Here is a 22,661-nt window from a genome sequence, read left to right as displayed (position 1 = left end):
ATAACCAATAAATATCTTGTTTATTGTACTTTGTGTGATAAATTAAAATATAAAACAGCAAAATATGTTTTTATTTTTGTAATTTTTTATGTTATTTTACTAATGACAAATCTATCAAATCCCCTTGGGGTATCAATGGGGTAAGGATGTGGCAGGATCGCCGTTTTTGGTCAATGTGGAAAAGTTTAAAAAATATGTACATTGATATAAATTAGGAATGTTCGAAAGGAATAAAACTAAAACCAACACATCTAAGTATCAGAACAAAGAAACAAATTACAAATTTACCCTATTGGTCTTCCTCATAACTCTCTCTCATAAAAATATAAAAAATTACGTAGCAATAATATAAATGAACTATAATGCTATAAATTCAGATTTGTATGTTTGTAATTTTTTTTTAAATTTTACATTTTTTTTACTTAAAAAAAAAATAAGAAATCTGATAAAAAGTGGGTTAATGGAGACGTAAATTTTTTATTCTTGATTTTTTCTGAGTTGATTGTTATGTTCACAAAACAGATGCAGGCACCCAAAGCAATTCTCATTTTCAAATATTTTTCATCTTTACTAACAAAAACCACTTTATCTTAAAATTTCGACTTATAGAAAAAATAATAAAAATTTTTAGTTAACCACCTGATATAGCCCTTTCGAAAAATATATACTTCATTCCATGAGCAAACAAAAAATATTAATTTGTATATTAGATTATTTAGATTTGTTATTAGATTATTTGCCTATTAGATTGGCATTTAGAGCAGGGTTTTTAATTTGGTGATCAAAAGCAAATTAATAATCAGATTAGGTAATCTTAATATAAATTTCATTGTTACCATACAAACAAAAAGAAGAAGCCAATTGTAAATGTAATATGAAAATTAACCGAATCCTTAATTAACAATTAAGAGTATTATATTCGTTTACGCCGAATACCCAAATACGCAAATTTTGTGACGTACAATTAAAGTAAATCTGATTTATTTTATATATGCTGAATTTGACTGTTCAAAATTAATATATATTAATATATCACATTTTATAAATATAGCTTTTAGGGAGATTTTTGTTGCTATAAAACTGGTTTATGATAAACAAAGAATAAAATTCACAGACGTTTTCTGTGTATATTCAATACACTCAATTCTAAGTGTAGTCGATTTTGGACATTTTTTCATAAAATGTTTATATTATTATATAAAATCGCCTTGACTAATTAATAGCTAAACTTTTTTCGGCAAATTACATGTATACAACACGAACGCAATCGAACTTCTTAACAAGAGCATAATTTATAAAAACAACACACACTCTAAATAAATTTCTATAATCCCAGCAGTCCGCAGGTTATTACAAATTAAAACGCATCTGACGCATACAACTAGCATCCGATTCAGATCAGTATTATTCCTATTCTATTGTAAAACAAGTAGGAAAGTATAGTCGGACATGGCCGACCATATGATACCCTACACCATGAGTATATTCTTACAATTTATACTTTTATAAAATTTTTATTTTTTGTAAAGAAACTTTTATGTTGAATATTACCATAATTCCAAAACATTTAAGCCATTTATTGATAAAAAACTAAAATTTCTAAATGAGGCTTTATATAGGTCAAATATGGGCCGATCCTCGGTAAATTTGGGAAAAGGATATATTTTTAAATAACAGTTAGTTTTGTTGAGTTTCATTGCGATACAAATGGTTACAAGTCAATTTTAGACGTTTAAGTCATTTTTTGAAGGGGGGTTTGTATGGGGGCTAGGGTCAAATATAGGCCGATCCTTACGAAAATCTGCAGTATCATTTATACTTATATAAAACTTATTTGTGCCAATTTTTAGAGAGATAGCAGAATATTTGACGTAATTATAGCATAAAAAGTTCAAATCGGGAGGTACGGTTGTATGGGGGCTAGGTGAAATAATGGACCGATTTCAACCATTTTCAATAGGCTTCGTCCTTGTGCCAAAAAACATGCTTGGTCCAAATTTCATCAAATTATCTTGAAAATTGCGGCCTGTACCTTGCGCACAAGGTTTACATGGACAGCCAGCCAGCCAGCCGGACAGACGGACGGACGGACGGACATGTCTTAATCGACTCAAAAAATGATTCTGAATCGATCGGTATACTTTAAGGTGTATAAGGTATTGGACCAATATTTTTGTATGTTACAAACATCAGCAGAAACGTATAATACCCTCCCCACTATAGTGGTGTAGGGTATAATTAAAAGCACATTTATTTCATCTTGTTATTTTATTTCTGAACTTCGCTTATACCTGGTTCACACTGGGAAATATCAAAAGTTTCCCAAAAAAGTTTCCTAGTGTGAACCAGGTCTTACAATGTCGGTAGGATTGGGCAAATCTGGAAAAGGTGTCAGTAGCATAAAAGTAACACTCGACTCAATTATTATCAAATGTGATGTGGCTTAAGTGGTTAGCGCGTTGATCACGAAACATGAAATATGGGTGTCCCTGGGTTCGATTCCTAACCGCGGCTGGGAAAATTTTTGTTTTTTCGTCTCATGTATACTCATCCGACCTTCGCTACAATGTCGTTACAGTTGAACCCATCGTACGGCCTAGGCCATCGCTGTATAAATGTAAGTTAGAATTGAATAAAGATTTTGGATTAGTCGCATCAACATTGTCTTTGGTCTCAGTTGGTAGATGTAAGTGGAGAAAATTCTGCTGGGATGCATAACATTGAAAGTAAATAAGTTCATCTAGTTTACTTCTTTTTGTACAATAATTTAATTTGAAATGTTGTTTCTATGTGAAGAAATTATCATTTTTATGTTATTAATTACATTTGGTTTATAAATACTACGATTTTACAGTAATGCAATTTAATCTTGAAAATTTAAAAAAGCCAAATATGTTTTTCAGTGCAATTTCAGTGAAAAAATGTAAATAGTGTGTGTGTTATATTTTTCATCTGCCTTCTTTAAGCTTTTTTCTGTTATCTAAATAAAATCATTTATTATTTGAAAAATGTTCCTGCCACAGTTAGGAATTGAACTCGAGCCTGAAATAATAATTTATTCATCAATAATAATTTTTGATAATATTATAATTAGATATATAAATAATACAAAACACTATTGTCATATATAAAAGTTGTTTACCCAAATAATTTTAAACTCTTTCACTGATATCCCACCACAGCTCGTTAACTCCTAACAATTACTGAAGATACTTTTCTTCTGTAATTATTTAGTCCCAGCAAAAATGAAACAGAGTACTTTCTAAAGAATAACATTTATCACACTTCAAAAGTAGCACTAAGTGAAACATCTTTGGAAGTGATGTTTAATGACTTTCGAAGAAGAGAAAATAAAAATAATCAAATAAAAAGGATATTCCTCCTATGACAAACTTGTGTTAAAATCATCACTTCTTCAGGTCTTTTTCAGCACTTCTTTTTCGCTTCTTTGGAAGTTATTTTTTTGCTTGGCTCTTTTTGAGGATAAATTTGTCCTTTTATTTAATATTCAGCCTCAAATTTAGGTTTTTAGCAAATTTTTCAAATTTGAAAACTTTAAAAATGTTTGTGCTAAAAAATATTTTATAGAAAGATCTTAAATATCTTAAATACATTTTGTTAATAAAAATACTAAAGCGGTAGTGTATACAAATAGATATCAATAGGTTAAAACATCTCGATTTTTGAGTTATGTTAGTCTATTAGTAAATAGGCAATATTTACTATGTACATCTTAAGTTTCTAATTGTTTTTGTATAATTTGTTTATAAAATTAAAGTCATTAATATTAATCTTTTTAAGGCCAAATAAACCGTTATTTAAATGTTCTTGTATAGTTAGAATGTTTTACTTTATTTATTTCTAATTGAGTTGATGAACCAAAATGAAAATACCGGTATGTAATGATGATCAGATTTTAAATAAATATAATTAATAGTTATTTGACACTGCTATTATATTCCGTTGTTTTGTTATTATAGCAAGCAACAATAATATGACCTAAAGGCAGTAGCTTCTTTTCAATTCCACACATCTTATGGTATTCACATTTGTATATCAAATATTGTGACCATTAAACAAATCGATATTTGTATTTATTTTTAATATACGTATATTAGGGGTATATCTAAATTTTGTACATATTATTACACAATTACTAATATTATGTTATTTAAAAAAAATGTTTCTGATCAATTCGAATCTAACCTCACAATCCTTTTTAATTTTTTTGCTTTTTTGGAAATCAATAAATATCACTTCCACATTGCTACTTTGAAAGTGGTGATAAATGTAGTTATTCTGGAAGTAACTCGTTTTATTTTTGCTGGAAAACCTTAAATTAGTTAAAAGTAATACAGTAATAATTCTATTACTTTTCTAGTTAAAATTTTACTTGTGTGTATTTCTTTATACAATATGATACAGAATAACGTATCATATTGTATACACTCCCCCCTTATTCGTAAACATCATGAGGCCTAAAGTATTTATTTTTGTTTAAATACGTCGATAAATTCATCCATATCCATAACAGGTCTACTTTTGTTTATTAAGAATTTTTTCTATAAAAACTCATGTTATAAATCATTAATAACTTTATTATTCGTTTATAAAAACCAGGCTAAGTGTTTTTTAATAAAAACGAAAGCAAGAAGTCTAACGTTTAAATCTATTTGAAACACTCAAAAACATTTTATTTAAATATGTAGTGGTTGTAATTTTTAAATCCCAGTACATGTAGTATAAATGTTTACGATCTAAAGATTTTTCATACGTAAAGTCGTGGCTATGAATTTGTCCAAGAATGTTTAGTAGCATTTCTACCAACATTTTACTAGTCAAAATAAATTTGATAATGATGTTGTTGAAGATAAAAATAAAACACAGAAAATAAAAAAATATATATACATGAATCTGATGAGACAAGAATAATGGGCTGTTGAATAGGCACTATTATATGTATGTATACAACATACATACGTACATTTTTATATTTAATTTTTAATACATTTTGGCTTAGACGAAAAAGCTGTACAAATTGAATGTGGAATCATCATTAATTTTTGTCATATGTAAAAAGTTTCAACATGACTATGTAAATTAAGTTAACCTGGACAAGCGTAAGCTAAATTAATCGCTCTATTCGTAATAATCGCATAAAGATTATGCATGTATTTATTCTTGTGTATTTAAATTTGTTCAACCTTCGAGCATTTGGGATATTTGATTGTTTAGAAAGTCACGTTTAAGACACTTTTGAATGAGAAATTCTCATAACTAGCTATTAGGGTTTGCTTCGCTACCCAAGAAAGTATATAAATAAAAAACACTTCACGATATTTACATTTTACGGGAAACCCCACTCCCAATTCTCTAGTGGACAAATCGTCGCCCGGGTATTTAGTGCTCTATATGCCAAGAATGCATTTTGAGTAAATCGATGTTGAAGTTTAACATCATTTTTCTCAAAAACTGCTCGATAGGATTTTGTGATTTTTTTTACCATATTTTATATCTATCTTCCGATCTCATCTACAACAGGATATATTTTAACGGTAAAACAATGCGTTTGCTCCATACGCCATCTCAAGCACATTTCCTTGCAAATACATATACGTAGAGCAAAATAACATAAAAAAGCAATACCTAAAACACACCTTAAAATTCTAACAAAAACATTATTATTTACTTTATATATCAACTTAGATGAGTAACAGATTAAAATTTTAATTTTACTAATTAAAATTCATTAAATATGCAAAGCAATATTTCTTAAGTCGACTTTTTTCGATTATGCTGTAGCTGGAGCGATATGTATTTATTGAAAAATATTAGTATAAAACAATTTTAACTTCATATTGAGCGAAATTTTCAGCACAAATCAATTTCAAGATTTTGTATTGAAATTTTGCTTTAAATGCCATCAATTGGCGTATAGAGCAAAAGGACACAGAAAAGTTCTGTTTTGAAGGATATAGAGTAAAACAGACACGATATATCTCACTTAAACACCCGGGCGGCGAAATAGCGGCGTATAAAATAATTTCATTGATCAAATCATATTAAAACTAAGAAAGACAAGGTCCTAGTGAAAACTAGAAAGTAAAAAACTGTTCACACAATCACCGTGTAAATAACATTTCTAGTTAAATAATTGTAGTAGAACTAAAGGAACTAGTTTTATGGGAAGTGTCATGCTATTGTTAATTCGCCAATTATTAACCAAATCAAACAACCAAATAAAAATGGTAATGAAAATTGAAATTATATTTAAACAAATGATTGCACTATAGATCAAACTATATGTGAGAAATTAAAATTTTCTCACATATAGTAAATTTTTTCTGTGTATACATTTAATCATTATTTTTAAACGGTAATTATGAAAAGTGTATAAATAAATCTGAATAGTTGTCAAATGGAAAGCACTTAGAGGTGTCAGTAGTTCATACATATGTTTGTATTCTTTTAAATGGTTGGAAAATAAAATACCTGAAATAAGAAGAAATGAATAAACTGAAATGTTGTGAATTTATTGAATTATTTAATATATTTTTCAATTAACTTCTTTTTTTGCTGTCATTTTTATTTAAACAATCTTTTATTTGTTATAATTATCTCGTTGTTTAAAAACTGAATGTACAAATCTGATTAAATTTTTAATTGATTAAAGTAATGTTTTTTATATCTTGTCTCAATTATTCTCATTTATAGTTTTAATTAATTCGTTATGTGGAAAACATTTATTTTTTTAACTTCTTTACAAATTTAGTAATTTATATCATTTTTGCTTTAATTTGTTCTAATATACCTATTTATGAGCAAAATCAAACATTTTTTAAGAATTGGATAAAATTTTTTCGTAATTTACTTTGCTCTGACAAGAAGCAATTAAGTCGATGGATTGGATAATAATATATGAAAATGTTATTTTTTTAATAATGTGCCTAAAAGTTATAACAGTTTAAATTAATAAAAGTTTAAAAATCGTAAAAATCGCATTTTAAAATAGTTATTGCAAATTTCATATTTTAGAAAATACTCTGATAATTAAAAAAATATTTTATTTTTGTTTTGCAATTTCTTATTTTTTCTATATTCGGCTATGCCGAATCTTATATACTCTCAATCAAACCTCGTTTGACTCGAATGAAACTTACTTATGTCGAATTTCATCTATATACTCGTATTTTTAGGCCAGTTATAAGAGTTAAAGTAAAACTTATATAGGGGGGTAGGGTCAATTTTGGGTCGATCTGCATAAAATTTGATAGACAGAATTTGCTTTGTATTAAATTTATTTGTGTTGAATTTTATCGCTACACTCGTATTTTTAAGCCATTAATGAACGTTGCAGTCATTTTCTGAAGGGGACCATATATGGGGAGTAGGGTCAATCATGGACCGATCCTCAGAATCAAATGGTTTTTTTTTGCTTAAAATTGTTTAAGGGGTTACTATCAACCGAAGAGATATATTTCTGTCCCATTTGCTCCACAATTTTGGGTCGATTGTTTGACCACATCTTTTATTATACCCTTCACCTTCGTGAGAAGGGTATATATAAGTTTGTCATTCCGTTTGTAATTTCTATAATATAATTTTCCGACCCTATAAAGTATATATATTCTGGATCCTTATAGATAGCGGAGATGATTAATCCATGTCCGTCTGTCTGTCTGTCTGTCTGTATGTTTGTTGAAATCAGTTTTTAGAAGACCCCAGATATCTGCGAGATCCGAATCTTCCATAATTCTATCAGACATACGACCGGCAAGAACGCTATTTAAAATCAGCAAAATCGGTCCATAAATAACGGAGATATGAGCAAAAAACCGAGACAACCTCTGAATATTTCATATAAAATTTAGATTTTTTATTCATGCTCAGACAGAAACTGCAAAAAACAATAACAAAATACATAACAATACGGTAAATATTGTTATTGTAATTTGTTTATAAAAGCAAAGCAGAGCAAGAGCAGCAGAGCAAGAGTAGCAGAGCGAGAGCAGCACTAATGTTTTGTTATTGGCTAGAAATATGAAATTAAGTATGTAGAGCCTGGATTAAGTGAGAACCTATAAAAGGGGACTTTCTGGTACTTTTTTCGTTCTTCAAAAGGTATTTTTTGAAATTTCTATAATATTGAACCTAGAAACATGAAATTAAGTATGCATGGCCCCGATTAAGTGAGGACCCAAACAAGGGGAGTTTTTGGTACTTTTTCGTTTTTCAAAAGGTACTTTTTGCAATTTCTACAATATTGAACCTAGAAACATGTAATTAAGTATTGTATGGCCCGGATTAAGTGAGGACCCATAAAAGGGGACTTTTTCGTTGTTCAAAAGGTACTTTTTGCAATTTCTACAATATTGAACCTAGAAACATGTAATTAAGTATGTATGGCCCGGATTAAGTGAGGACCCATAAAAGGGGACTTTTTGGTACTTTTTCGTTTTTCAAAAGGTACTTTTTGCAATTTCTACAATATTGAACCTAGAAACATGTAATTAAGTATGTATGGCCCGGATTAAGTGAGGACCCATACAAGGGGACTTTTTGGTACTTTTTCATTTTTCAAAAGTACATTTTGCAATTTCTACGATATTAAACCTAGAAACATGTAATTATGTATGTATTGCTGGATTAAGTAAGGACCCATAAAAGGGGACTTATTGGTACTTTTTCGTTTTTCAAAAGGTACTTTTTGCAATTTCTACGATATTAAACCTAGAAACATGTAATTAAGTATGTATGGCCAGGATTAAGTGAGGACCCATGAAAGGGTACTTTTTGGTACTTTTTCATTCTTCAAAAGGTACTTTTTGAAATTTCTATAATATTGAACCTAGAAACATGTTATTAAGTTCGTATATCCCGGATTAAGTGAGAACCAGTAAAAGGGTACTTTTTGGTACTTTTTCGTTCTTCAAAAGGTACTTTTTACAATTTCTACAATATTGAACCTAGGAACATGTAATTAAGTTTGTATGGCCCGGATTAACTGAGGACCCATAGATGGAGACTTTTTGGTACTTTTTCGTTCTTCAAAAGGTACAAAAGGCTTTAAACACATCATGGTGAAGGGTATATAAGATTCGGCACAGCCGAATATAGAACTCTTACTTGTTTTTTTCCTTTTTTCCAGAGATAAATCCAAAATTTAATGTTGGGATTTATTAGACACCTTGAGGTATCTAAAAATAATACATTTTGTTGTAAGGATCTGTACTTAAACGTTCCATGATGTATTTTTGGGATCGTTCTTCTGTTTCTAATTGAATTATCTGGATCTTAAGCCCCTTTTCGTTCCACTAAGATCGATATTTTCCGGCAAAGTTCGCTAGTATATATTCATGTATATATTAGCACATATATATTTTCAATTTCCTCGGCATTGTAGTGGAATACAACTCCAAAACATGACTTAAGAAAACGTAACCCTCTACTGTAGATTTAAGTTATTACTTCTAATAACATTCATGCTTATATTGCCCATTAAAATAACACTTTAAGTCAAAGATTTTGGGTTTATTTTTATCATCGTTAATAATATTTAACCAGATATCAATATTTTAGAGTTAGACCATAATGATATGGAAACATTCAGCCTGTAATCCAATGGTTATAAAAAGATGGATTCTTTTATATTAAATGGCGTTTCTTCGAGGCATGTTTTTAAATTGTATACTTCTACAATATACTGAAATGTATATTGTAGAAGTATACAATATATAAATGCTGATATCTAAAGGAATACATATCTGACAACTTTCCCCGAAAATGTTTTACCCTAGTATTATAGAAATGGACCTTAGTTTAAAAAGATGAATTAGCTACAGAAGAATGATCAAATAAATATATATTGGAACTTTTAAATACAGATTCTTGTAACAAAAAATATTATTTTTAGATACCTCAAGGGGTCTATAAAGTCCCAATACTTATGAGTCCTAATACTTATGAGGCACTGTACACGTGTTTTGGTATATTATATCGAAATGTACCAAAACATTTACTTATTTTAAAAGATTAACGCAAATACGATTCATTTTAATTCAGTTTCATCGTTTCTTTAAAATATTCGATTTTGCTCCTATGCTTTTGCTCCATTTTATGCTTTAAGGGGTTTATTTATTTTGTCGTAATTCATAGAAAAATATATGTACATAATGACCATTTGTATTTTATCACAGAAGAAAATTTTTTCCAAAAACCGATTTATTGAAATAATTTTATTTTTAATAAGAGTAAGTAATAACCCGTTTTATTACTTTTTCGTTCTTTAAAGGGTACTTTGTTAGTTTTCCCTAATATTAAACTTAGAAACATAAAAATAAGAAGAAAAATGAGAATCTAGAATCAATATCATGGTAAAGGGTATACACAATTCGGCCGAATATAGAAATCTTGTTTAATTTTATTCTGTAAGATTGTAAAAAATTGTACACCTTAACCTAAGTATTCGGCTTTGTCGAATCTTATATACACGCAGAGAAAAAACATATTTCGACATGGTTACTATGTTCACTGTAACAATATATTGTTATCAAAAATTGTTATTTTAATTATATTTAAACAACATTGTTGTTACTGTAATAATTTTCATGTTCATGGCAATTATAAATTCGAGTATGACTCACGGAAAAATAATTAGGTTTATAACATTACAAGTATAAGCATTTCACTTTGTATAGAATAAACAAATTTAAATTTGTTTATCGTGTCATGTAATGTAGGGTTTTACTTTTTTAGAAACTATAATTTTACGGATTTGATTTCGATACATATTTTTTACCGATATTTTGATCACATTGTATCGTAATATAGTCATGTATAACAAACAATATTATGGTAAATAAAAAATATTATATGATATTTTAAAATTGTTACAATAACCATCATATATTTAGACTACAATCATAATTTTAACCATAATATGTTGCTCTTAGAACATGGTTACCACAACCATGTTTTTTTTCTGAGTGTTCCTACTATCAACCCGTATGCCATAAATTAAAGGCTTCCTTAGGGAATTTTCGTTCACATTAAACTTGTTTATGTTGAATTTCATTGCTGCACTCATATTTTAAAGCAATTTTTTCTAAAGGGGGCCTTATATGGAAGGAGGAGGCAATTATGGACCGATTCTCATAAAATTTGGTTGCGAGATTTCAATTCAAATAAAACTTCTATAGAATTGCATCGATGTACTCGTATTTTTAAGACAGTAATGAGCATTAAAGTCAACTTCTTTATGATGCCTTTGGGAGTTAGAGTCAATTATGGACTGATCCTCATACATTTTCTAAAGGGATTTTGTTTGATATTTAAATCGTTTATATCTAATTTTATCGCTGTACCTATAGTTTTAATTTCAACCCTCTATCTCTTTTCGGTAGAACTCTATCGTGCTTTCCACAGACAGACATGGCGAGGTCGTCTTAGAATTTAATAAAGACCCAGATATATGTATATACAAACAAATGATGGTGGCTATAAGAATGTCAATACATTTTTGACATCTTTGAATCCTAACTGTATTGTATAAAAAGTGTACAAAATATTTCCTAACTCTCCTTGTTCCGTTGACATCAAATTAGATGTTGCGTATGCTATAGAAGTATTTTGTTAAAAAGCCCACATACCATGTAGCATATTTTGTAGCCCTCGGTTTAAGAAACCAAAATTTTGGATTATGCCAGTTTTGTAGCGATATGTATACAAACATATGTACAAATTGTAGAAAATACAAGTGGAATTAAACAAATTCTTTAAATTTAAAGTTTAACCGCCTTATGCAAAAACAATTTTTAGTTAACAATGGTTATTAAAACCTGTTTTTATATAGAAAATGTGTGTTGTAAACCATTGTTTACATTAATAAAAAAACTGTAAAATTGAAACATCACTACAATTCAACAAAAGTAATCTTTCCCTTCTTCCCTATACGTGAAATTTAAAAAAAATCCCTACAAAAAGAGAAAAATTCCTACACTTGGCAACACTGTCTTCAAGACAGTGTCTTGAGTTAAAAATTCCCTTAAAGTAAATTGTATAATTTTTATACAGAGCAAAAAAAAAATCATTATGAACAAAAGAAATTAAAAAGAAAATTGTATATTAAATAGTACTAACCTTGGTGCAATTTTCATCAAAATCGATTTTTTGAGTTGGATCATTTAACATGAAATTGGCCATTTCTATGTATGCATATGAAAGTTCCAAAATAATATGTGTGTTTATAAGTATGTATGTACCTATGTATATGTGTTGTGCTTTGCTTTTGGTTATTTTGGGCGTTTCTTTGGTGTTTCTGTTTAGCATATCGATAATGGATTTGTGAAAGGTCACAGTACGGTGAAGTTTTTGTTTCAATAGAAGCAAATTGTGATCTTGTAAAACATACTGGCAGGGTTGGCAAAATTGGTACAATAGAACTATTTTAGTACGATTCGATCTTCAAACTCCAATAACTCTTTTTTAGAATCTAATGTTTAATCAATAGACTAGTCTGTTGTCTAGTTCATAAAATATATTCTCCAGTCCATAGTCTAATGACTGTAGTTTTCAACGTACAGTAGTTTTCCGATTTAACGAACCCATATGTTGTCAGGCCTGTTCGTAAAATTGAAAAGTTCGTTATATGCAGTACTAAGTAAAACGTGGGTTTTTGGTAGGAAAATAATTAAAAATAGGTACATAAAATATTTTTTAAATGTATTTTATAAAAATTAATTCTTTTTTAATAAAAATAGCACAAAACACAAAATTCCGAATCTTATATACCCACCTTCAAACCATATTTGTGTCGAATTTAATCGCTGTATTTTTAATTCTGTCATGAGCTTTAAAGTTATTTCTCGAAGTTCATCTCTATACTCGTATTTTTAAGCCAGTAATGAGCGTTGATGTAATTTTCTTAAGGGGGCCTGATATGGAAGGTAAGGTCAATTATGGACCGATTCCCATAAAATTTGTTAGAAATATCGGTTAGTACTCGGCGTACTCGTATTGTTAAGCGAGTATTGAGCGTTAAAGTCATTATCTGAAGGACGGACGGACATAGCTACATCGAACTAAAATTTAATAAGAACCCAGAATGATTTACAGTTTTGGGTATAAAAGCACCGCTTGCTACAACTTTATTTGTTATTTGTTATTTTTGATAAATGTCATTTTATCTCAATTTAAATAATAATATTTATATTAGTTCGTTAAACAGAGTACAAAAAACAAGTTTTGTTCGTTATTTAAGGTAGTCAATAGGAAAAATTAGCTTGTTCGTTAAATGCGATGTTCGTAGAATTGAATGGTCGTTAAATCGGAAAACTACTGTACTTTTAATTAGAGGTTTAAAGTACCCTAGGATCTATTGTATAAATTAGTCTTTAAACTAGTATAAAAACTACTCTATATATGTATCGGAGTCAAAAAAGTACAATTTCAAATTCTTTTTTGAACAATTTGTAAATTCGATTCGCCATCCCTGCATACCGGTATATATATGTTGATTAATTGCTTCTTCGTTTTTTTTTTTTTGTTAATTTTTTGGTCTGTTTTAAAGTAGAAAACACATATACCAGTTATACTTTGTTTTCATTGTTTAGACAGAATATTTAAGTATTTTCTTTGACTAGTTGTCTTTAACACTAATAATTTTAAAATATTTTTAAAAATTCTCTTATATTATTAAAATTCAATAATACTCAACAAAAACTCGGTAATGTGTTGTATTTACCGCCGGCATTACTATGATGTACTCGAGTAATGTCTTTCTTTTAATCTGATATTATACTTTATCTTCGGCTTTGTCATTTTGTTTGCACATTTTATTTAGTTGCGTGTTACGCCGTTTCTAAATATATTAGACAATATATATTATGCTAAACGTCAAAATGTTATCATGAAAACCAATTAGTTTTTATAAAATTTAGCATTATTTCAGTAAAATTATCATTTTTAAACTTAGCATTTTGTTACCCCTATGCATTAACATAAACAAAAAACTGACAATTTTTCTGCCGACGTTTTGTCAAGTGCCGTGATAAATATTTGTCTAATATAGTCATGGGGTTAAGAATTGTGTTTTACCAAATAGAAAACAACATTAAATTTGTATCTGAAAACCATTATTGGACACGCAATAAATAGGTGTTTTTTAAACTAATATTTAACTAACAAACCGAAGAACCTGGTTCGTATTCTCACACTTTTAAAATAATGAGTTAAAGTGCTAATGAGAAGTAGTGAAAAGTGATTTTATTAACATTTTAACTTTAATTTATAAGGGAATATTTTAAGGGGGGTAACTCAAGCACTTTTTTGTGAGTCGGTCTAATGTAGATATGTTAGATATTAACATACAAAATACAATGGTACGTCATTGAATGAAAGAACAATTATTCCAGTGAAAATCTGGTAATGAATAGAACTTACTCCACAAACATAATTTTTAATGACAACTACTTACCATCTGCAATACTTGAAAGTACTCTAGTAATAACTATCATTTAATTTGATATAAAATATATTGAGCACCCTACTAGGATTTGAAAAATTTTTTGACATTTATTATTTCGAAAAAGCCGAGAATATTACTCCTCTTCAATCAACTAAAAATTATTTTGGACCATAAATACTCTACAAAAATGTCAAAAAATATTCATAAATTAAATTCTTAAAAAGGTTCCACGGGACAATCTACTATACATACATGCATTACTGGCAATATTCCAAAATTTGAAATGTCGATTTTCAAAAAATGCTGCCAGAATCCGCAAAGTGTCTTAGAAAATAAAAATTTTCTTTTTAATGGCAGATTAAATTAATTTAAGATCACATTAATGTTCCTGAGAATTTTTACGTTTTAAACATGACAAAAAAAGAAAAATTTGTATTTAGGTATAATATGTGTATAACATTGCAAACTTATATGTATCATAAATATTTAATTAATATTGTGTCTAACAGGAACCGTTTAATGGAATAAAATGAATTGTCCAGTTAGCAAATGATAATATTTATAAATCTTAAACCTGAAACCCAATTAAACGGTTTAAACGGTGTGTTTACGTGTTCGACTATGTTAAGTAGCGTATAATGATAACAATAATGCCACTAAACTAAACTGTGGCAAGAACAGTGTATTCGTTTGTATTAAGAACCACAACGTCTACAATAACAACTGCCACAAATATTGCCTTAAACAAACAACATCCAATAAATGTTGCACTCAATCTTAAAACTCATAAAGCTTTAACAAACAACCACAACAATAACAGCAACAAAAAAACCCACAGGCATTTAAATAGACTGTAAACAACTACTCCAGCTATCCACTAAGTAAATAACAGAAAATGTGATCAAAAAAAGCTCAAACCTAACCAAACAACCAACCAACAGTTCACCACTTATGTCCACAACATTTCAATTTTAAATTTATTAATCATCAATTTAAATTTGCATACCACTCAACAACTTTTTATTTTCATTTTTTTATACGACTCTTTTTGCAGTAGTTTAGTTTTCCACACTTTACATTTGCAGATTTGAACACCGACCAGCAAATTATATGGAAATTATGTACATATGTAAATATGTATGTATGTGCATATAAGTAGCAACCATGATGTAGTGTTTCTCATTGATATTGTATGAGGAAAATATAACACAATATTTTTATAATTTTTACTAAAGATTCGAATAAGTTTAAACAAATTTTTAAATGTTAATTTGTAGGAACAATTGATCAAGAGTTTAACTTCTACACAAAGACTGTGTTATTTAGCATATAGCACATTGAGCTAAGTCCTCTTTTTCAACTAGTAAAACTAAGTAGAGATACGAATGGAATTTAAGTTTTTAATTTATCAGAAACCCTATTAAATGAGGTCCAAAACAAATACTAGAGCAAACAACATATAATCATAGACAAAACGTATTTTGGTGTGGTATTCAACGCGATTCCTATTTAATAGCAGTGGAGTCAGTTAACAAATTTAAATTTGTTACTCTGTTTCGGTTTTGTTCATCATAACCACGTACAAGTCAAATAAATAGAAAAACACGACCACTGGTCATTGTATAAATGACAGTTTATATTGGCCACCAAAACTACATGTTGGCATTTTTATACACATTAAACGACAACAGTAGTTGTTGAAAACTGAAATAAAAATAGGAAATGGACGGGTGTAATTCGACGACTGTGTACGTTTTCATTAAATTAGAATTTATTGATACAATTTTAATGTCACCTGTAGCAAAAACACATATCAAAACAGACATAGACTATTTGAAATTAATAGAGCTTTAATTAGAACAAAACTAAAAATATTTATCCATGTATTTGCTTCTAATTTGAATTTTAATGTGGTAATACATACGTACAAAGATCGTATGGCAAATTATATCGGAAAAACTTCCTTGAACATATGATATACATACATCTTTTTACTTATTAATTATGACTTAAACAATAGTTGAATAAACTATGTAATTAATAAAATTGAATGTATAAATATTTATCTATAATGCTAAACTAAGGAGTGTTCACAAAAATATTAATCATTCTTAAAGTTAATACATATTACTATTACATAAAAGTAAAATAAATGTATTTAAAAAAAAATTTGTTGTGAAAGTTTGGTATTCAAAAAATGCAATCAATTGCATCCCTTGAAAGAAATTCAGTTCTAAGCAGTGCTACAAAGTATGTTCCTCGTAACTTATTTTGAAAATATTGAACATTCTTTATAAGTTCTTGTTAACTTTGGTACTTTCTGCTTTATAACTTTTTTGTAAAAAATAAATAAAATTTTAATATTTTAAAATAATAAATTTAAAAAATTTTTTGAACGAATAATGCATAAAAGTTTTCATTGAATAATTTAATAAAATAAAAAATACAAGTAAGAGTGCTATATTCGGCTGTGCCGAATCTTATATACCCTTCACCATAGTGTATTTTAAACATAATTGATCTTACAGTCTAGTTAATAAAAACATTAAAAATATTTGAGTCGATTTAAGCCGAATGTTTTGGCGGCGACTCAAGCAACTAAATATAGTTCGGCGGCTAAGCTCCGAATCGAAGCCGGTCGATTTCGACCTCTGATTCAATTGCTGGTAAACATTGACGAGGCGTAGATTTTGTTTTTGTTTATCGTAAAAAAAATTGTTTTTAAAAGCACTTGGAAAAAATTTGTGTTAGTTTTAAATTTCAAACTTACATTATTCGCATAAAAATTATTGTACAATAACTCACAATCTACTCTCATATAATTGAAAACTTTTTAAATACTTTTTTCTATTCATTAAAAAATATATTTGCAAAACAAAAGGGAAAATTATTTTATTTTAACAAAAAATGCAAATCATATTTTTTTGCTGTGTATTTTTTGTATGTTTGGATTCCAAACATACAAAAAAATACTCAGCTGAATAAAACCAAATACATCTACACACACACGTGTACATCTTTTTCTATATACAGTGTTTTTGTTGCTTTTTTAACAATTTTTTGATGAAATTTTCAGAGGATGTCTCGGATATTTGTTCATATCTCCGTTATTTACCGACCGATTTTGCTGATTTTAAATAGCGATCTTCTCGAAAGCATGTCCAATAGAATTATTGAAGATTCGGATCTCGCTGATATCTGGGGTCCTCTAAAAACTGATTTCAACAGACAGACAGACGGACATGGCTTAATCGACTCCGCTATCTATAAGGATCAAGAATATATATACTTTATAGGGTCAGAAAATTATATTATAGAAATTACAAACGGAATGACAAACTTATATATACCCTTCTTACGAAGGTGAAGGGTATAAAAATGCAAAACATCTCCAAAGATATTGCAAACATTAAAAAATGCAAAGAACAACTTTTAAATCTGAAAGCGTTTATATAACTTTGTCATTCCATTTTTAATTTCTACAATATAATTTTCCAACCCCATATGCCGGGGTCGATTAAGCAATGTATGTTTGTTGATATCAGTTTTTAGAAGACCCCAGACATCGGCTGCAAATCTTCAATTATTCTGTAAGCTTCAGCAAAATCGATCCATAAGTGAAGGATATAGGAGCAAGAATCCGAGACGACCTCTAAAAATTTTATAAAAAAGACAATTTCATTCATGCTTTAAATAAGCAACAACAACACTGTGTATTGGAAATAAGATGGTTTCAATGCGATGTGTATATATAAAGTAAATAGTTTTTGATCATAAACCATTAAATTTTAGCAATTTATTTTAAAGTTTTCTTATTGCTTTTCTATTAACAAAAATATCATATGCAAACAACCTAAAGAAAAATGCCTTCATAACGTATAATATACATTATGCAGAATTTGACTTTGTAAAATTTTGACTTCAAAAAGCTATTACTCAGTGACCGAGAATGATAATTGAACAAAACTTTTTATATATTATTTATTAAGGCGTATAGAATCGATAAGCATTAAATAAATTGTTTTTGCTCTCGTAAGTAGGGAAGTTTTTGCAAAAAATGATTGCTAAGCCATGGTCAAAAATTAAAATTTTAAAATTTAAACTTAAATATTTTTGTTTATATGAAAATAAAACACAAAATTTATAATGAAACTTAATTTTTGTCCGATAACTGACATATAATATGTTTACACACCCGGGTATGTTGGGTATTGAAGCACGAGGTAAAAATAGAAAATTTGTCCAAATTTCAAGCCGATACAATATCTACATAGATCTCGAGATATATCACTTCAAAAATGAAAACGTACCCGGGTATGTGGTTATTGACATAACAGTTAAAACTTGTGCGCACACAATTTTCAAGATAATTTGATGAAATTTAGCACATACTCTTTTTTGGCTCAAGGACGAACGCTTTTGAAAATGGCCAGAATAGGGCTTTTAGGCTCAAAATTATTGTTGTAGTTTCTCTTGTTATGCTATCGATATAGTAATAATATAGCCGAAAAAAAATAAATATAAATTTATAAAATTAATATTTTTTAAATACGTAATGGTGAAGGGTAAATAAGAATGTAGCATCCTTACTTGTATAAAAAATATAAATTTTAATAAATTGCAAAAAGTAGTAAAAGTTTTGTTACAATTTCAATATCCCAGCAAAACATTTGCTTCCAAAAAATATTGTCCCACTTTAAGAACATCTCAAACAAAAATAATTAATATCAACGTTCAACGTGTTACTAAAAAGCAATATTATATCTATGCAAAGGGTATTTAGGACGAATAAAACTATTGCGTATCTTGCAACATAAATTAAAATGTTGTATTTTCAAACATTGCTTCAGCACAATTGGTATGTACTATATCGTATCTTATTTTTAAATTAACTTACCTCTTGGTGAACGTAAGCTTAAATCTACTGGTTCTACTTGAACGGGAGGGCCCTCTGCCTGCAAAGACAAATAATAGTTTTCATTATTAAATAAAGAATCAGGAAAAATTGCCAAACAAAAATGTACAAGCTGGGGAATTTTATATAGCTAAATTAAAATTGGCTCAATGCTTCTCCTTAATTTAATAAAAAAAAAGATTAGGGGAAAGGTTACAGATATCTGTGTTTAGTGAATATCATACACATTTTGCGTCGAAATTATAATATTTATAGAGAATTGAATTTCCCACATTTAGTTCTTTTCGAGCTATAGTGTTATTATTCCAGCAGAATGTACATATGTATGTGCAAATTTTTATTAAGCTATCTAAAATTCCGAAGCATAACTTTTTTTCAGGAAAATATTTCAATTATTTTTTAACACTATTTCCTTTTTAAGATTGCCATGTGACCACGGTTTGCCAGCCTGCACTGGTGCACTGATCAACTTAAAATCAATTTATGGGACGAACAAAACTTGTTCGCCCTTCCGTTATTATTTTTATAGGAACTTTTTAGTTAAAGCACTTATGGTACTTATATGAAAGAACGAAGTAGGCTATATTTACTATTCTGATAAAATATGAAAACTTGGATTTTTTTGCGCTAAAGTGCGTAAAAAATTGAACAATTTTTTAAAATACGTATTAAATATATTAGTAAACAAATCCGCGAAGAGGTATATTTTTCTAAAGTATCGCTATATGTCAAAATAACAGCTAAATAAAAGTGTTTTTTCAGGAATCTAAATCTTACCTAACTGAATTAGATATGCCTTTAAGAATTTAGCTATTTAAAACTAGTAAAATAGGTCTATAAGAATCGGAGATATGGTAAAAATAAATATTATCAACAAATTATATTTTATAGAATTTTTCATTAAAGTATGTTAAATAAGTAGTATGCATAAAAATCAAAAAGTCCAGAGATATAGGCAGTGATTCGTCGCGATATGACAAAAGTATTTTGGTGTATCACTGTGAAATTATTTAAACAAAACCAAAATTAACATTTTCTTAGTTTTTTTATGTCCAGCTTTTTTTGTTTGTCCAGCTTTTTAAAACCCAATGTCCAGCTTTTTGCGAATCGGAATATGGCAACCCTACATATGACTCATGCTGAATTTTTGAAGTATCATACTCTGTTTTTAGTTATATCCCATGAATTACAAATACGATATTAGCCTTAATAGTCTGGGTATTTTCCGGATTATTAACATCGTTCTTTTATGTGGATTTTGTATTTAATACCAAATCGCAGCTCCGATGTGGACAATTGACATCAACAAGACATGTTATACTACTAAGATTTAAAAGATAGAAGAGATTTTTAAATTTATGTGACCAAAATTAATTAATTTTTGGGATCTAATCCCAATATATACACAACTTTTTAAATCTAGCATGCGAATGTATTTTGTATTTAGTCTTGTATTTTAATGATGACATCATTTGCAAATAAATACTTAAGTGTGTGTATGGTTTATTGGATTATAGTAAATATATATGGTGTAGGGTATTAATATAAAAATAATCATAATAATAAATAATAAAATTATCTCAAACACTGTCTTCACATTCAAAATGCTTAACATCATTGTAGCACACAGCATGTGTTCTGATCGATACAATAAATTGCAACAATTCAACATATGAGGGTTTAACGTGCCACTGTTTTTATTATTATTTTTTTTCTTCAAGTTAAAATTTCCAACTAACCAATAACAAAATTTACTTGCTTCCCTTTGTCCGTCAATGTTCTCTGGTTCGTTCCTTTATGGCAATTGCCAACCAAAAACTCTATTGACAATAACGTGTTTATTTTGAATGTAGCTACATGAAATTGCATATTCGTAGTAGTAGTATCTGATTGGACTTACAGTTAAAGAAATTATTATGTACATATAATATGAATACAAGAAATGCAACAGGATTTGAGTAAAACTAATTGTGATCCATATAAAAATAATTTTTAATGAATTTTAAAAAAATTATCACACAAAAAATTTTGTTTAGTTGTTTTAAGTAAAAAATAGTCATTATTATTGATATTTTGGAAAATTTAAACTAAATTGGATTAAGAAAAATTCGAAAGAAATTATATAATTTCGGACAAGTGCTGTTACGAAGAACTCTTATGTTACATACATTTTTATTATCTAGTTACGTATGTATAAGAAAATCTTTCAAATAATTAGTTTGGACTTGATATATTTACAGTGTACAAGTACGGTGGGTGTTTATTATAGTATTATTTGTTTCCACTGAGATAAAAGCGTAGAGTGGTGTTTTTTGCATTTTTTCTTTACATCTCTGTACAGCAGAATATTGTAGTATGCGACGCGTCGGACGACAGTTTGTAAATTATTTTGAACATTAACTACTCGTAGCTTAAATGTGTTCACATTTTGAATAACAGCGCCTTTATTAATTATGTACTTAAATATGAATACGAATATTTACAATTGGCTCGGTTCAACCCGTTCGTATGGAAATTTACGGCAAAACATTAAATGTATCATTTAATAAACAATATGAAACTATAAAACTGTAATCGAATAGACAAACCTGAACAATGTTTATATGAATGTAGATCCATACAGAAACAGTTGCAGTTTGGGGAAACCCTGACTGACCACATAGAGTGCCATGGCAATGGTATTTACGATGGCGATCAATATTGGTGTTAAATTGATAAATGGCACCGAAGTAGTTTATTAATAAAATATAATTTTTCATTTATAATTAAAGAGAAACAAAAGCCTGCGTTAAATAAATAATTTTCTAAAATGAATAAATAATTATTTATGTATTTATGGTATAAGTAATAATTATTATACATTAATTGTAATTAACTTATTTCAAATAATAGTAATTGTTACATTTAGAGCGGGAAAATACTTAAATTCAAAGTATCCAACTAGATATCGGTTGGATATTTTTTAATACAACTCGCTGAAGAAAGGAAATATTTCTCATAAGATTTAAACAACAATAAATGGGATTTGATTTTTTTATATTGTAATTTATCAAACAAATTGCAATTTTTTCTATGCTAATCGTAATTTAAAAAAAAAACTGATTATGGGCCGGACTAGGACAATAATAAATAACTTTGGTAAAATTTAAATATTTCCATTGTATTTTATAAAATAAGCCGTTTTGTTGTAAATGTTATATTCACTTTTCCCATATTTGTTTAAAATTCTAATCTTTTTGGTCCCATCTACTGCGCATGTAAACCGGTACCAGTTCGAGGTAC

At 28.4% G+C, this 22,661-nt stretch overlaps 1 protein-coding gene across 1 annotated transcript in view; it reads right to left on the bottom strand.

Moving 5' to 3' along the window:
• Positions 1–22,661, bottom strand: part of LOC111677306 (Krueppel-like factor luna) — a 190,636-nt gene that overhangs the window by 128,721 nt on the left and 39,254 nt on the right. Inside the window, exon 4 of the mRNA XM_046954727.1 lies at positions 19,362–19,419. Coding sequence (XP_046810683.1) covers positions 19,362–19,419 — 58 coding nt within the window. The remainder of the gene's footprint in view (positions 1–19,361; positions 19,420–22,661) is intronic.

The sequence above is a fragment of the Lucilia cuprina genome, chromosome 6 (genome assembly GCF_022045245.1).
Source record: "Lucilia cuprina isolate Lc7/37 chromosome 6, ASM2204524v1, whole genome shotgun sequence".
Lineage (NCBI taxonomy): Eukaryota > Metazoa > Arthropoda > Insecta > Diptera > Calliphoridae > Lucilia > Lucilia cuprina.
The sequence above is the reverse complement of the archived record's forward strand: the minus strand, read 5'-3'. Positions and strand labels throughout refer to the sequence as shown.